Source organism: Lipophrys pholis, assembly GCF_963383615.2.
Source record: "Lipophrys pholis genome assembly, chromosome: 23".
Lineage (NCBI taxonomy): Eukaryota > Metazoa > Chordata > Actinopteri > Blenniiformes > Blenniidae > Lipophrys > Lipophrys pholis.
This window is the reverse complement of record NC_137645.1, coordinates 3480213-3496552: the sequence shown is the minus strand read 5'-3', so window position 1 is coordinate 3496552 and position 16340 is coordinate 3480213. Positions and strand designations below refer to the sequence as shown.

The window sequence follows — 16340 nt, the reverse complement described above, 5'->3', positions numbered from 1 at the left end:
TTTTTGGCATTTTTGAGGTTGTTAAAAGATGTTTTGGAGACTGTTAATTCGTATTTAGAATTCTGTTTCTTTAAAAGGCTGTTTTTGTTGGTTTTTTAGTCAGTTTTTTGTTTTTTTTAGATGCTTCATGAGGCTTTTTTCAGGCTTTTTTAAAAGTTTTTTTGTGTGTTTTGTGAGGTCTTTATTTTCCATTTTGAATTTTGTTTTCAGGCATTTTGAATTGTTGGTATTAGTGTTTTTTGCGGCAGTTTTTTTTTGTTTTTTTATGATTTTTTTTTAAGAATTTTTGAGGCTGTTTTTAGTGGATTTCAAACAATGTTTTCGGTGTGTTTTTTTGTTTTTAGACTAAGTATTTTGTGAGGGGGGTTTTGAGGCTGTGTCTTTTAGTGTTTTGTGAAGTTTTCAGGCCTTTTTGAGGTTGTTTCAGGGCCATTTTGTGAGGCTATTTTCAGTTCTGCTTGCAGAATGTGTGGGATGATGTAGATGTGTTTTATATTTTCACTTTCAGGATGTTTTTGTGCCGAGGACTCTTCAGGCGTCTCTGTTCTCAGCCCTGATCCACTGCTCCTCTCACACTTTCCTCTGCAGCTGCTGTTTGGCAGCTTTGCCTGTGTCCTGTCGCATGCCACGCCACGTGTGGGACCCTCCGCTGTTCCTCCTCATCCCCCTCTTCATCAGCTCCTGATCAGCCGCTCCCAGCATGCACGTGAGCAGTGGGCGGGTTGTCTCCTTTTCCCATCATGCTCGACTGTGAGCGGCGGAGACACGTGAAGGACGGACCTCGCCGACCTAAGGCTTGGCGACGCGGCGCCGAAAGACGCTTGTCAACGATCGGCATCGCCCGGCTTGCTGATGGTCTGCAGGTTTGCATTCCTGCGGACACCACGCCCACTAACCTGATGTGTGAGCCAATGAGAGTGCAGATCACAACATGTGGACACAATCACAGCGGCAACATGTGAGGACACACACACACACACACACACACACACACACACACACACACACACACACAGCTGAGGAGGCCTGAGAACCAAATAGGGTGGGAGGGTGACAGACCAAGGGGGGGGGGGCCGTATGTGAAGAGGGGCCCTGGAGGGACAAGTTCCTGAGTACATGGTGGTTTGTCACCTCCTGGATGACGACTGGTACAAAAACAAGGGGGACCATCAGATGGGTGGCCCAGTGGGGGGTCCGCGTCGCTGCTGTGAGGTTCTCTCCACACACTCATGGGGGGCCAGAGGGGGGCTGGGAAACACCAAGGAAAACCTCCAGGGATCCATATGAAATGGTTGTTGTTGAGAAAAACAAGTACAAAGAAATAAAAATGTTTAATGTTATGCTGAGGGCATTTTATGGGGGGGGGGGCTGTAGCTGGAGGAGAGGGTAGGAGGAGGAGGAGGAGGAGGAGGAGGAGGTGATGAAGAAAGCAGAGGAACCGAGAGAAAACAGTCATGTTTAAAGTCCAGAGCATGAAGGGGAGGGGGGCATATGTGGGCTGCTGGTGGTTTCCAGACCACGCCCACTTCGAGAGCCACGCCCACCCGTGGAGCCTATACATGCTGGTGTCTTGGTGGTCCCCTTCTCCACAGTGAGGACGTCCCCAGACTGAACAAGTCCCGCAACCGCTCTCTCCCTCGTTCAGTGAAGTGCTCCTTCATCCTTCATCCTTCATCCTGCTCCTCCTCATCCTCACCTCCTCTTCCTCCTCATGGCAGGCTCCTCTGTCCTCCTCCTCTTGCTGGCGGTCGTGCTGCAGCTCGTCCTGGCTCAGAGGATCAGAGGTGAGTCGCTGCATGAAACAGGGACATGAGGGTTTAAAAAAAAAACGTGCGAGTCGACGGAGGAAACTGACACAAAGAGATCCCGACACACAGAGACTGCAGAAAACCCAAAGCTTGAGCTCTGAAGTTTAACATTTGGCTTGAATGAAAGGCAACCACGATGAAACAGATAATGATGGAAGTCAACGGGTTCTTTCTCTAATCAAACAAGATGGTTTCAGTGGATTACAGTTATTGCAGAGAAAGTGCAGCGTTGAATGAGAAGAAACAAAGATGGAGAGAGCAAAGAAAAATGTGTGAGAAAGAGGCAATTTTCTTTGGTAAATTTGTCTGGAATTAATCTAGAACCTGTCCAAAATACAGTAAAGGGCCACAAAAATGAAGGTCAATGAGTCACTTTAAACTTTCAATAAGTGAATGGACGGAAAACCTGTCACAAAACTGTAAATTAATTCAAAAGTAAATCTGGAGTGGATGTTAGGTTTGCCATGAACACAGAAAATGTGTAGGAATAAAATGTGATGAAATCAAACAGACAAACAGTGGAATAAGTTCAGGGAGAGTATTTGTCCAGATGGAAGTCAGTGGATGACTTTATCCTTAAAATCATCGGGACGGGAGCACAAATGTTCCAAAATGTGGAAATCATCACTGATATTATGAATAAATTCCAGGCTGAAATGATGGACGTCAGCGGGAATTCAGTGGAGTTGAAGAACAAGGGAACATTTTCATGAAACGGCGTGGAAGGAAACAAGTCTGAGAAAGAGAGGCATGTTAGGATGGATGCAAGTGAGCAAAGACACCTGTTGGTATCAAACCCATCAGCACAGACACTGAATAGCATCACGTCGCATGAACGCCTGGTACCATTTGTGCTTGTTTCCAGGAGTGGAAGAACGTGAGCATTATCTTTTGTTACTATTCATCCCTGGTAACATCAATCGATGTGCGTTAATCCCTGTCGGAATCACTGGACAGAGAAGAGGTATTTTGCAGAGTCGACATTCCTCCCGCTGCAGGAAGCGTTTTGCTCAGTTTCTGAAGGCGTTTTGTTTTTGTGAGTGACGGCTTGTCGTAGCGTCAGTTTGATGTCTCAGCTGCAGGTGATGTAACCTCTGTTATATTTTCCTTCAAAAAGTCTGTAGTTATGTAAGGCGATAAAAATCCCCTGCAGAGGAAACTGTCAGGGCCACTTGGAGAGGATTACCTCAACGCGCCAGAGATCGCCAACAACAACAGAGGCGGGGGGAGGGGGGGGGAGCGGGGTTATTATCCACGAAGGGTTATTATGACAAAATGAAATGTAATTAATGTAGTTAAAAAAAAAAAGCACTCGGGGACACATTTTAATGAGACTCCAGCTAGAACAGACACACATCTGGTTTTTCTGTTTTTATTACGTTGAGAGGAACTTTACTGACAAGCCCCGCCCACCTTCTGCTGTCATTCATGGTCTTCAATCGGAGAAACTCAAAACGACTGCAGCTGTTTCTCTGTTCGCTGTGATGCTTCTGATACCATCACATCTCAGTACTTCATGCATTTCCTTTGACTTTTCCCAACTTGAAGTCATTCACTGTACCTCTTCTCGCAGTGCATTTAGTGGTTGCAGTAGCATTAGTAATAGTTTGTACTTCTTGCAGAACTTTTGTTGGTAATACTTTGTTGATGGTTCAGTACTTCATGTAATCTCTGTGAGTATAAAACTTTGGAAGAACCTGAGTTTTGTATGTTTGTGTGGTTTCTTCTTGCAGTACTTGTTGGTGTTGTTGGTACAGTTTGTACTTGTGGGTACTTTTGGAGGTTGTACTGTTGCTGTTTCTCTGCGGTTGAAGGACCCTCCTCTCCGTTAAACTCTGCAGCAGGATCAGCACATGATGTTCCCGCTGCTCGCGCCGCGTCCGAGCGCCTCATTAGTGCTGATTGCTTCAATGTGCAACTTCACTTCCATACCGTCATTAAAGGCCCCGCCAGCTGCTGCACTCACACATCCACACTGTAGGGGGCGCTGCAGAGCACACTACAACATTTTATCCTGTTTTCAGCCTGGTGTGTATCCTAAGGCTTATACTACGACTTGGGATTTTCTCTTATGGAGGAAACTTCAGGGTGAGTTCTACGTTTTCTATACTGCAACGCTGGTTCACTTCTTCCCGGGATAAATCATTATGGTAACTCACTCTGAATGTCTAACCTGCTCCGGAGCAGGTTATGTTCTGGACACGAGATCAAGAAGCATAAAAGCTCCGCCTCCTGACCAATCAGATCTCTTGAAAAATGACCTGCCCATTCCTAGGTCCTGGGTGGTGCGCGGCTCGTGAGAGGAGCTCAGGAGAGGAGCTCTGCTTTGAAGGATGTTTTTTGTTCTTGTTCTTGACTTGTTCCCAAATCCGATCAGCTCCACTCAGGCTGATCTGAAATAATGAGGTTCATAGTCTCACGGGGCAGAACTGCAGAAGCTGAGCCTCAATAGAACTCAACGGAAAATATAAGCTCAAAGAAGAGCTCTGCCAGAAACTTCTGTGCCGTTACAAAGATATATTGAGTGATCAGAGTGTTGACAGTTCTCATACGAATTGATATTACCTAATCTCATGAAGTTATGCATTAACAGGGTCAGCAGTTTTCTGACAGTATTCCTTCCTGAATTTCACTGTAACAACAGTGTTGCTGTTGGCCGGGATTAAGTGTTGGAATTCTTAATATTTCCTTCACCTGCTCCTCCATTACGTAAACTGCTCTGCAGGGTTCACGACGCTACAAACTCCGCCCCTTTTTTGTGTACGTTCGCCAATCAAGATCGTAAAGGCCTGGCATGTTAATCCCGCTTCGGATTACAGGCCTCGGGTGTTTGATTTCTAAAGCCAGTTGTTACTCGGTCATCACTAAGCTGACACATGAGATGTGCCCGACTGTCAGTCGGTTTGTTATATTATGAGCCTCGATGTGGTGTTTGTTTTATCCACGAGCGCTGAGGGTTTGTTTGCTTGTTTGTGAGTTGTGACGAGGTGTTTACAGTTCCGGTGTTAATAATGTGGCGTGTTGCCTTCAGAGCGCCGTCAGAACCTGAAGGTGCGGATCAACGCCACGGACGACACCATCGTGATAACGTTTGTGCGTCCAAACGCCGATGTGAAGCTGGAGGGTTACATCCTGGGATATGGCGGCGGCGTCTTCTCCAAACAGTTCATCCCGCTCCCCGAGGCCGGAGAGCCGTACCAGGCCGAGATGGGTGAGAGCTGCACGCCACATCACTTCCATGTGTTTTCAAAGCGACCCCAGAAAGCTGCGCTCGCCGCTGCAGTTGATGGATGAGGTGAGGGAGGGAGGGGGCGGGGCTTGTGTATACCTGCAGAGGTGTTGGGTGACGGCAGACGATGACAGACGGCGCCTGTCCTCACTCACAACTCGCAGATATGAAACACAAAACAAACCCACTCACTGCCAACGTGTCGCAGCACGAACCCAAAGTCACAGTTCTCCTGCAAAACTTTTGCAAATGTTCTGGGTTTTATTTGTTTCTTTTTTTCTGTTGTTTTATGCTTTTGTGCTGTTTTGTGTTCTATTATTTTGTTGACGGGACAAATTTGGTTCCAGATGCTGAACCAAAGTACCTGATCGCTGTTCAACCGATTCCAACCAACGATGTCAAGAAGCACTGCACAGGTACAACATGCATTCCTGGTCTTTCCTGGTCTCAACTGTCCTCACCTGGTCTTAACTGCTTTCACCTGTCCTCCCGTCTCCTCAGGTAAGGTAAACCTGGAAAAACCCCTGCACCTGGTGATTGGTTCCGTGAGTCCATCAGCGGTTTTGTTGTCATGGGGAAACGTGGCGAAGACGCCGTACGAAGGGAACATCCTGGACGAATGTCTTGAGGACGGGTCGGTACCTTTCTGTGGTTTAATGAGCCACAATTGTCCTCCACTTTCTGTGCATCTTTGAACTTTTTGTGTTTATCACATTTTGTTGTTGTTATCATACAACACCATTGCTTAATTCTGACAAAATTGTTTAGTCACTTTGCAATTGCAAGACACAAATAAAAAAAAACAATTTAAGTCATGAACTCAGGTCTAAAATTCCTGATGTTTCTTCCAATAAGCTCCATTGAAGATGCACATTTGAATATGCAGTGGACCGAGAATCAAACCCTGAGGAACTCCAGTCGGATGTAAAGCTGCTTTTTCTGGTTTTCCCCTGCAGGTTCTACACCATCCGCTACAGGGAGAGGAACAGGAAGTGGATCTACCAAACATGTCCCACCAGCGACACGGTGGTCGACAACCTGAAGCCCAACACGCCGTACGAGTTCGGCGTTCGCTCCAACAAGGACCAGAACAGCGGCACGTGGAGCAAACCAGTCCTCCACAACACCAACATGGGCAGTAAGAAGAACCCCTTCTTCCTTTTCTTCTTCTTCCTGTCATTTGGATGTTCGTCACTGAAATACTTCCTCTCTGGATTTCTCAGATAAAAACCTTCAGAAGACTTTTAAGCTGCGTAATACGCTGGTGAATCCACTGGTAGGTTAAAAAAGTCATTAAAAGTTTGCTTTTTAACGAACAATCTTGTATGAAGAACTCCTATAAAATATTCAGCTGAATTCAGTTTGTTTCCTTCCTGTTTGAAAGTTTAAATGTTTGTGTTTGTTTCTGCAGAAACCTCATGGTCTCTTCCCTCCTCGTCCCGGTGAGATTCTCATTCACACTAGATCTGTTTTCTGTCACGCAGCTCATAAATTCCCATTATATTCACAATAACACATATTAAAGGTTAATTAGATGAAAACTTTTCATTTATTCATTAATTCTGTCTTGAACTTTGTTTTATCGTTTTAGCAAATCACTCATTTATTTATACTTCAGATCTATTTAAAATGATTTTATTTTATTTAGATCATTATACTTAAAATATATTATTGATTAACATGCTATAAAATTGTATTCAATTTAATATTGAGTCACGTTTAAAGATGTTTAAAGTTTCTGAACCGATGATGAATTGTGTGCCTGCAGCTCTGCACAATGCCACCAGGGGACGATTCTCCACCATGCTGAAAAATGGCGGCTTCCCTGCAGCTCCTCGCACCTTTGGTGATTATTCCTCCCTATTCCTCCTCCATATGTTTCTCCTCCTCCTCCTCCTCCTCCTGTTGACTCCTTCAGCTCTCACTGGGCACCTCCTCATTTTGTCCCACAGCGCCTCCTCTTGGCCAACAGGAAACCATCCCTGAGCCCGCCCACCCGTTGCTCGGTAACCACATTGTCACTCTTTCAGGCTTCACCTGCTTACGCCCAGCACCTGGGAGAGGGCGGAGTCAGAGGGGGGCGGGGTCTGTTAAGGAAGGGACATGGGCGGGGCTGTGCAGCTGCTGTGATTGGCTGCATGCCGGCATGTTCTCAGCCAGTTAGAAAGTCTGAGCGCGGCGTCGCAGAAAGTCACCAAGGTAAAGAAACAAATGGCTTGCAGCTGAAGGTCATGTGATCGCAAACGTGCTTCAGCCGCCATGTTTTCTCCTCTTCCTTCGCCTCCTCCTCCTCACCCTGCAACTCTTCCTCCTCCATCTGCACCCCCGGCTCCTCCTTGGTCAGACTGCATGAGGTCGCAGCATGTTTGAAGTTCAGACGCAGACGTGGTAGTTTCCTGAGAGGAAACGTCGCCACTGGCAGTCTGCAGAGTCCAGATCATGGGAGGTCCCGGGTCCTGCTGAAGATGAAGATACCCATCATAGTCCTGACCCCCCGTCTGTCCCTCCTCTCACCCCAGACACTGACAACTTGGTTAAGAGCGCCCCTCACGTTCCGGAGGACCCTCCAATCGCCCCGTGGCTCCAGCCCACCCAAGCCCCTCAGACCAGCACCACTGCTGCCTCCCCCATTACTAACTCAGCCGCCAGCGACCGTTCGTCTCCCAGGCGGACCACTGAAGAATCCGTTAAGGCACCAAACAAGCCGCCCCACTCTGCTGGTAATTCATTTTGTTGCTACCTCTGAGGTTGGTCCTCATTAAAGTGAGTCCCAGTGAGCGTGAAACCAGCGCACAGTCACTCCAAACAAAACCACCGCATCGCCTGGGGATGTGCCAGTGTTCAACAAGTCTTGTTTACCAGCTGCAGTGTTGACAGACAATGGTTTTCAGAAGTATTTGCAGAATATGGTTTTCAGAAGTGTTGTCAGACGATGGCTTCCCGAAGTGGCCACAGATGATGGTTTACATCAGTCATGGTGAAAAGAATCCAAAGATAAGGGATGATTTCGGTTAGTCTCAGAGAGCAGAGTGTTGCCTGCCAACAATTTGACTACAGTTCAAAACTTTTCTTCTTCTTCTTCTTCCTCTTCCTCTTCCTCCATCTGTGCTTCTAGTCCCACAGGCTCAGGACGATTCTGTCAGTGAAGTTGCCCTCTGGTTTAACAGACTCGTCCTTGTTTTTGTCCTCACAGCTGTCAGCCAATCAAAGGACAGATCCACATTTTTGAGGTCGGCTCTGGCCAATGAGAGGGCTCAGACTAACAGCTGGGGTAATTCTTCTCGGCCCTTCTTCTTGAACTCTGCAGCTTGGCTCTCTTCTCCATTTCATCCACAGGAGCATGCAGCTGGTCATGGACGCCATCACCTAAACTCCATCATGCTGCAGGGTCCATCACTAACCCTGCTATTCGCCTCTCTTCCTCCAGCACACAGCCACCTGTAACCCCACTCCTCTTCCTTTTTTAGGTCACAACAGCAGATCTCTGAACCCCAACAGGCCTGCAGTGCCCCCACAGACTGGATCCACCAGGCCCCTCTTTTCCCTCAATAGACCCAGCAGCTGGTCCCCGACCTCAGGGGTCCTTGGGGGTAATCCTCCTGGCTTTTCTGATCCTCACAGCTTTCATTTTCATCCAAAAGCAAACTTCCCCTCTTTAAACTTTGTGCATCAAAAACCAAACGAGTCCCAATGACATCTGGCGTCATGAAAACAAACAGCACAATAACAGAAAAGTACAGTGTAAATACCATAATGACACAACTGAAAAGAAACACAAAACAACTACAGATAAATGGTTCATGGACTCGGTTGGTTGTCCTCTTCACTTTTCACAAACGAGCCCTTTCCCTCTGTAATGCTGATTTTCTCCCACCAGTGAACGGAAAGCCGCATGGCAGCGGCTCTGCGCTCAAACCGGCCTTATGGTCCCGACATGGACTCGGTAAAAAGCCCTTCTTTGTCTCTGTGTGTTTCATTGTTCACCCTTCACCTGCAGCTGCAGCGCCCCCTGCTGTCTGTGTCTTCATTCATCACGTTTATTAATTCACCTCCATCCGCCTGTTCATCTGTCCACCCATCCTGTCCTCCCTTTGTCCCACTCTGGAGCTTCTGTTGGGTTTTCATGTGGTGAAATGTTCGTCCTGGTTGTCGGAGCTGCTTCATATAATATGCCGTCAGTCTAAGATTGTCCAAAGTGGTCCAAAAACCACCCTTAGATGGTCAAATGCTGGCCCCAAACTATTCCAAACTAGTCCAAAACAAGGTAAAGATGAACTGTTAGTTACTCAAATCAGTCGGTCAAAGTAAAAACCCAAACCATCTCAACATTGTGAAACAAGACTCTTGGTTGATGTGTTTTATGTTTCTCTATTTTGTAACTATAACTAACAATGTCATCCAGGTCTTGCACTGGACCAAAAGTAGTCTGAGACCAGGCCAACAAATCCTGATGTCGTCATTGCCGCGCTAACAAAAGCCCATTAATCTGTTTGAATCGGTTCAAGCTGGTTTAAAACTAGTTTCAGATCATTTTAAAACCAGTTTATTTCAGGATTAAACCTTGATCAAGACCAGTCTAAAGCTAGTTTCAAATTGATTTAAAACAAAACAAAAAACTGGTTCCATCATGGGGAAACGGTAGGACCAGTCAATCGCTGCTGGTAAAAAGGATGCTGATGTTCGTGACTCCTTTCAGGTTCTCCTGCTCGTCCGTCCATCCAGATCAACAAGAAACCAAACCTGGTGGGCAAACCTGGAGAAACAGGTGAGACCCCCTCAATGACCCGAGTGTCCCACCTCCCACACCCCCATGCTCCGCCCCAACCTTCATCATCACTCTTCCCTCCAGACAAAGTCAACAGCCTGAAACAGAGCGTCGACTTACCCATCCTCAAGGCTAAAGTCCAGACCGCCCCCACCGCCAAACCAACCAAACCAGAGCGCAGACAGACCACCACCACCACGCCCACACCCACCGGTATGATGGACCCCCTCCTCACTTTGAGGTTGAGTCTTTCTTGTTTCTCACTGATTTTCTTCTTCCAGCATCTCGACAGGAAACCTGGGAGGAGTCCGACCTGTTCAAAGCGCAGCCCACCTCCGACCTCGACGCTCTGGGCAAGAAGCGCTACGTCGGTGAGCACGGATTCCTCCTCTTCCTCCTCCTGCTCCTCGCAGCCTTCTTCTGAACCCCATGCCCTGCTCGCTGTACATCACCCTAGCTGACCTCCTCTTCCTCCTCCTGCCACAGCGCCCCATGTGGTATACCAAACCGGGAAGAAGCCAGATGAGCCATGCTCCATTACCTCCTCCCTGAACTACTTCCCTGCCAACGAGCCCGGAGAGACTAATGTGACGGCGCCGCCCAGGAGTCCACCCTCCAACCTCACCGTGGTGACGGTGGAGGGATGTCCCTCCTTCGTCATCCTCGACTGGGAGAAGACAGACAATGACACCACTGGTATGAGAGAGTTAGCCATGGAATAGCTATTTATCTCTTAGCAATGTGACAAGTAAATGCAAAGATTTATCAACGTTTGACACAAACTGTTGGTTAAAAAAGGTTATTTAATAGCATCTAGTTGAAATGGATTATTGGAACTGTGTATGTTCTCAGAGTATGAAGTCATCTCCACGGCCAAAGGACCGGACGGCGAGCAGGTTTCCATCCTGACCACCAACCAGACGCACACGGCAGTGGAGAACCTGAAGCCGGAAAGCAGGTGAGCTCTTGCAGATGCTTCTCCGTCAGACTTCAAGTTCAAATACACAGATCAGACGCACAAACGTGAAACATTTTGGGGGATTTACGGTGACGCCGAGGGAACATCTGCAGTTTGGTGCTGCTTCAAGCTCCACTAAACACAACCATGTAAAACACGCCGCTCGCCCGTATAATGAGGCTCGATGTGGGAAAACCAGCTGCTGAGGAGGAGGAGGAGGATGAAGAGGAGGAGGAGGAGGTGTGGACGGCTCTGGCTGTGTGACTTTGAGCAGAAACAGGAGCCGAGTCGAGGAGCTGCTCTGGCTCGGACTTTATTTACAGAGGATGAAGTCACACAGCAGACGGAGCCGCTGCAGGTTTCAGCAGGTCTGAGACGCTTCAGGACTCTTTTTCATCCAGATGAACTTTCCTCTCTGGAACAAAGAAACTTAAAATAAATCTTAAGTTTGTCCTGATAAAACAACCTAAAGAACCATTGACTGCACAATAGTTCTTTTTTACTGCTCAATAATATGACAGTTGAGATGAGAAAAACAGGTACTGTAGTTCTCTCTGTCCGGTATTTTAATGAACACTGAGCATTCAGGATCAGCATATCTGATGTTTGGAACAAATTATTTTAGTCGCAGAAACTTGATCTGCTTGAGCGAAGAAGCTTGTAGTTCCGGTGTTTGGTTTTGAACGAGCTGCAGTCTGGAATTGGCAAAGCGTCCGCATCGGGAAGCAAGCTCCGTCGGTTCTGATCCCCACATCTGGTTCTTCTTCTGCTCCTCAGCTACGAGTTCAAAGTGAAGCCCAAGAACGAGCTTGGCGCCGGTCCCCCCAGTGAACCCGTGTCCTTCAACACTGAGTCAGGTACTCCACGGCTTTTCGCTGCCCCACCTCCCCACAGCGTTTCAGAGTAGTTGGAGTAATCTTGTCGTGTCTTTCCTCAGCGGACCCTCGGGTGAGCGAGAACGTCTCCGGTAAGTTGGCGACTCGCGGTAACCGTGGTGATGATTGCACCTCAAAGGCTTCACGGGGGGAATCTTTGTGTTTTGTTCAGGAAAAGATGCCATTTGGACTCAGTTCCCCTTCAAGACCGACTCGTACTCCGACTGCCACGGGAAGCAGTACGTCAAGAGAACCTGGTACCGCAAGTTTGTGGGCGTCCAGCTCTGCAACTCCCTGCGCTACAAGATCTACCTGAGCGACTCGCTCAATGGTGAGTGGTTCTGGTCGGACCAGATCCCTGATCCTGTATCAGTGTGATTCTGGGGTTTGGTCTCTCAGTCAGACCTGAATCTGTCCCACGGTGAGGTGATCAATCCTGTCTGGTCTCCTCCCGGCAGGTAAATTCTACAACATTGGGGATCAGACGGGTTTCGGTGAAGACCACTGTCAGTTCGTCGACTCGTTCCTGGATGGACGGACGGGTCGTCAGCTACAAGCGGACCACCTGCCCTCCAGAGCCGGTACACACGGACCCACTTCTTAAAAACACTAGGATATAGTCTGCAAATACTCAGATCAGTCATTATATCATATTTATCCTGCACGTGTGCAGGAAAACACACTCCACGAGTCTGCTGCAAAGTGAGTGTTCAGTCCAGCAGGGGGCACCGGGCTGAATTAACATATTAGGTGGTGGTATGTGAAGACTGTAAACACCTCCAGGAGTCACATAGAACAAACATCTTTGAATATCAGCACTGCCAGCTACTGCTGGTACTGCAGTAGCTGGCATCAGTGTCCGTAAGTACTGTCAGAAAGACGGACAGTACAGTTGAAAGTACATTCCGGTCTGCATGCAGAACATGGAGGATAAATGAGCCTTCGATACTGTTACTGCAGATAACACAACACTTTATAAAACTACTGTAACTTTCACATCTCCGCTATAACTACTACAAGTACAAGACTTACTGCTCCCATGACTGATATCAATGGACTGAATGCATCTAATACTACTATTGAGGTATTACTATTACTACTATTACAGTACTATAGTCAGTCAGTACTATGGTTATTAGTACAATCAGTACTGCAGTAAGTACTACACTACCACTGGCAGCACTACAGTCGGTACCATGGTCAGCATCAGAGTACAACTGTCAGTACGACAGTCAACACCATAATACTACAGTCAGTACTATAGTATGGTACGGCAGTTTGTACCAAAGTACTGCAGTCAGTTCTACAGTGAGTACAACACTACTACTGTCACTACCACAGTAAGTACATCTGTACTATAGCCAGCACCACAATACTAAAGTCAGTTCTACAAAACGACTGTCAGTCCCACTGTAAGTGCATCGGTTCTGTTGTCAGGACCATGGTCAGCACCACAATACTATAGACAGTGCTACATTACTACTATCGGAACTACAATGTGTACTGGAGTCAGTACTACTGCCAGGCTACAGTCAGCATTACAGTCGGCATTACAGACAGTTCTACAGTCAGTACTACAGTCAGTACTACAGTCAGTACTACAGTCAGTAAACTCTGCCCCTTTCTCTCTCTCTCTGCGCTGCAGGTTTCTACCGGGCCGTACGTCAGGAGCCGGTTCACTTTGGGCAGATCGGCGGCCGCTCTCACATCAGCTACGTGTCCTGGTACGAGTGTGGGACGCCGATCCCGGGGAAATGGTAGAGAGCGACAACTTCCTGTGGAAGCAGGTTGTGAACAAGCGGCCCAACATGGCCGCCGTGGCACCGTGCGGACGGAGAGAGAGACTGGATATTGTTCCATGGAGGGAAGCTGGCTCCCCGTTTGTCTTCATCGTCACATCGCACGTTATTTATCAGGAAATGCGTCACCGTCTCTTCACCGCAGGCAGCAGCGCAGACGCCTAAAACACTCACACGTTCTCTGAAGAACATTCTGGCCCGGCCATGATGGACGCCGCCACTCCGTCCATAAGGTGCACGCTGTCTGCCAGCATATAGATACACGTTTGTCGGAGGCTTCCTGCAGTTTGCACAGCAGAAATGTTTTTTTATCTGTATATGAAGACAATGTATTTGAGTCATAACATTTCTGCCACTGCGTTTGTCCCCTCAATACGACAGAAACTTACAACTGGAGTTTGTAAAAAAATGGACCGACGTGGCGGCGGCAGATTTTATTATTTTCACAGCTGGCTGAGTCGAGTTGATTTAATCACATGCTGTAAAATTTCTTGATTGTCCTAGAAAACTTTGTGCAGCTCAAAGACTTTCACCTCCTTCTTGTACAATGTAGCGGAGTGATGTACTGTGCCTTTAACCTTCACTATTATTGTTGTTGTTGTTATTATTAACATGCAGGGATCATTTTTAACACAAAGAAGTGCTTTGTAAAGGAAATCTGGATGTATTTCTGTTTTGAATATGAACATGTTTTTTTTTTTTAAATAAATTCAAACGAATCAAAATCGAAATAAAGAAAAGTGAGATTTGATATCTTAGCGAGAACCACACTAACCATGGTGCTTTGCGGCTGTTACACCAAAAAGCAAGTTTCATCAGGAGCTTCACAACTTCAGATTGCAGGTTTCGACTGACGCCTCATGTGCTGCTCAAATCTTCCTCAACGTAACCGCCGCCTTGGACTGGCAACCTGTTTGGAAACCAGCTGTTTGTTTTTCATTTTTTATTCCAACCGTTCAATTTAACCAGCATACAATATCAGTGTCCCTTTATGAATAAAACCTACACTGCGGCGTGGTGGTTGTAGCATATTCCTATTTCAAACAGTCTCTGCTGTTAGTATAAATATTAAGATTGGGCGTATTATTCACACCGAAGGTAAAGTACACATGGCAAACAACCCATTTCACTTCACTAACCTTTACTGATTTCATCCTAATATCTGGAATTCATAGTTTTATTTTAACATGTAAATGTAAAATGCATATACAGATTATAATTATTCGTCGAGACTCTCTAATTTGTCCAGTATATTCCTGGTTATTTTATTTGTATAATGGTCGATATAGTTGGAGCATATCACTTGTCTAACAACATAATGTTCCACAGATCTGTTCCATTCTGTTAATCTTGCAGTGTATATTTTTTATATTTACTTTTTTACAACATATTTATCAATAAATGAAGATGAAACAGAATCATAAAAAAAAACAAAAAAAACTAACAAACAAAACAAAACAAAAATCCATACTTTGCTCAACGTTGCCCGGTCCAAAATGGCGGACATGTAGGGTCACTCTCTTGATTGACATCTAGTTAAACCAATCAGATGGCTCGCTGCCCTTCACAAAGCCAACCAGAGCCTATTAATCGCAATCCAGTCGTGATGGCGGAGGAAGGAGAGACTCATGAAGGAGAAGTTGTCTTCACTGCGTAAATAACGTGTTTTTCAACTACTGGTGTTGTGATCCGTTTTGAAATTGTATTTCCAATCAACTTTGTTGTTTTTAAATAAACTCTGATTGAATGGACATCAGATAAAACAAACTGTAACATGTAAAATATATTTATTAAACAAATATGTTAAAGAAAACCCCACATTAGTTGAGTACAATTCGCCTTTTCAGTGAATATTTTCCAAACAAAATATCTTTCCAGCATAAAATGAAGACTTTATGTTTCATGTTTTTCTGATAGAATAATTTGGACCAATCACACCTGTGCAGGTAAGGAGGAGCAGTATTTTCAGGAATCATTCATGTATTGTTAAACGTTTGATTTCAGGCTCTTCGGTCTGTTTGTGTTGGGTTTGCATGTTCTGCCTGAGCCTGCGTGTTTTTCCCGCCTCCGTCCACAGGCGTGATGGTTGGTGACTCTGAATTGTGTGCGTGCGCGTGCACGACTGGGGTTGGCAGCGCCAGGCGGTCTGAGGCTCTCAGGTGGTCTCTGGCGCCACCGACCGATGACGTCTTCGAACTGTCAAATTGGAGCCCAGCTCCTCGCCAACATGTGAAGCCGCTAAAATGCCGGACGGGAACATTTTGGGGGATTTTTATCCATCCATCCTCGTATTACCCATAAACCCCCCCCACCCCCGCCGCCGGTGTGAGACACCCGACCGCAGAGCCCCGCTCTCACACATCAGCAGAGGACGGGACTCCACTACGTCAGTTCTCCCGCTCTGAAACCACAGCGCCGATGATATATCGTTTATGTACGGTCGCCGTGGTAACTGTGTGCATTGGAGTGGAAGGAGGATAAAACAGGGAGGGAAATGTGGAGGCCTGCTACGGAGAGAAAATAAGAACAGGAAGAGTGCGAGTGTGTGCGCCAACTCTGCTGTAACTTCAGCCCGCCGAGGAACAAAAACCCGCTTATGTAACGGAGTTCGCTCACTCCGCGCAGAGAGAGCCAGAACTGCTTTAGCTCCTCCACCAAGACCTTCGTAGGCGAGGTCCTCAGAAGGTCCTGGAAGCAGATAACCAAACATTTTGATATTCACCTGACAGGAAGGGATCTGTGAACAAGATCCTCAAGAGGTTTTCGATGTTTTTACAGTTGTCCAGGGTTTGTGGCGTTCTGGATGACATGTTTAATGAAGTCTTTGAGGTTTCTGTTGAGATCGTCGAGGTCTTGCAGATGTTTATGGGATAATTGGGCAAGTTTCTTTGGTCTCTGTGAAGGCT

The 16340-nt window shown here is 46.7% G+C and overlaps 1 protein-coding gene across 11 annotated transcripts; it reads left to right on the top strand.

Annotated features, from left to right (window-relative positions):
- The first annotated feature begins 1584 nt into the window (after positions 1–1584).
- LOC308127688 (target of Nesh-SH3-like) lies at positions 1585–15193 on the top strand. 11 transcript variants are annotated; one of them, XM_080492894.1, is made up of 23 exons: positions 1585–1784; positions 4840–5019; positions 5385–5453; positions 5539–5671; positions 5994–6175; positions 6261–6313; positions 6449–6479; positions 6806–6883; positions 6990–7043; positions 7557–7757; positions 8231–8308; positions 8505–8627; positions 8915–8980; positions 9734–9802; positions 9887–10015; positions 10084–10173; positions 10289–10498; positions 10655–10760; positions 11538–11617; positions 11698–11727; positions 11808–11966; positions 12094–12216; positions 13281–15193. In XM_080492894.1, exons 1-23 carry the CDS (start codon positions 1712–1714, stop codon positions 13394–13396), a joined length of 2433 nt encoding a protein of 810 aa, XP_080349020.1. In that variant the 5' UTR covers positions 1585–1711; the 3' UTR covers positions 13397–15193. The 11 variants fall into 11 exon arrangements, with proteins under 11 accessions (XP_080349020.1, XP_080349024.1, XP_080349029.1 ...); XM_080492898.1 differs by lacking the exon at positions 7557–7757; XM_080492897.1 differs by lacking the exon at positions 6990–7043 and having other exon boundaries at positions 1586–1784.
- The last annotated feature ends 1147 nt before the right edge of the window (positions 15194–16340 follow it).

What these genes read in the sequence shown, in the direction of transcription:
- LOC308127688 (XM_080492894.1), top strand. Translation starts at nt 1,712, where the DNA reads ATGGCAGGCTCCTCTGTCCTCCTCCTCTTGCTGGCGGTCGTGCTGCAG. An exon ending in GCCGTACCAGGCCGAGATGG is followed by an intron (nt 5,020 to 5,384) that starts GTGAGAGCTGCA and finishes ATTTGGTTCCAG; the next exon opens with ATGCTGAACCAAAGTACCTG. An exon ending in CCACCTGCCCTCCAGAGCCG is followed by an intron (nt 12,217 to 13,280) that starts GTACACACGGAC and finishes TCTGCGCTGCAG; the next exon opens with GTTTCTACCGGGCCGTACGT.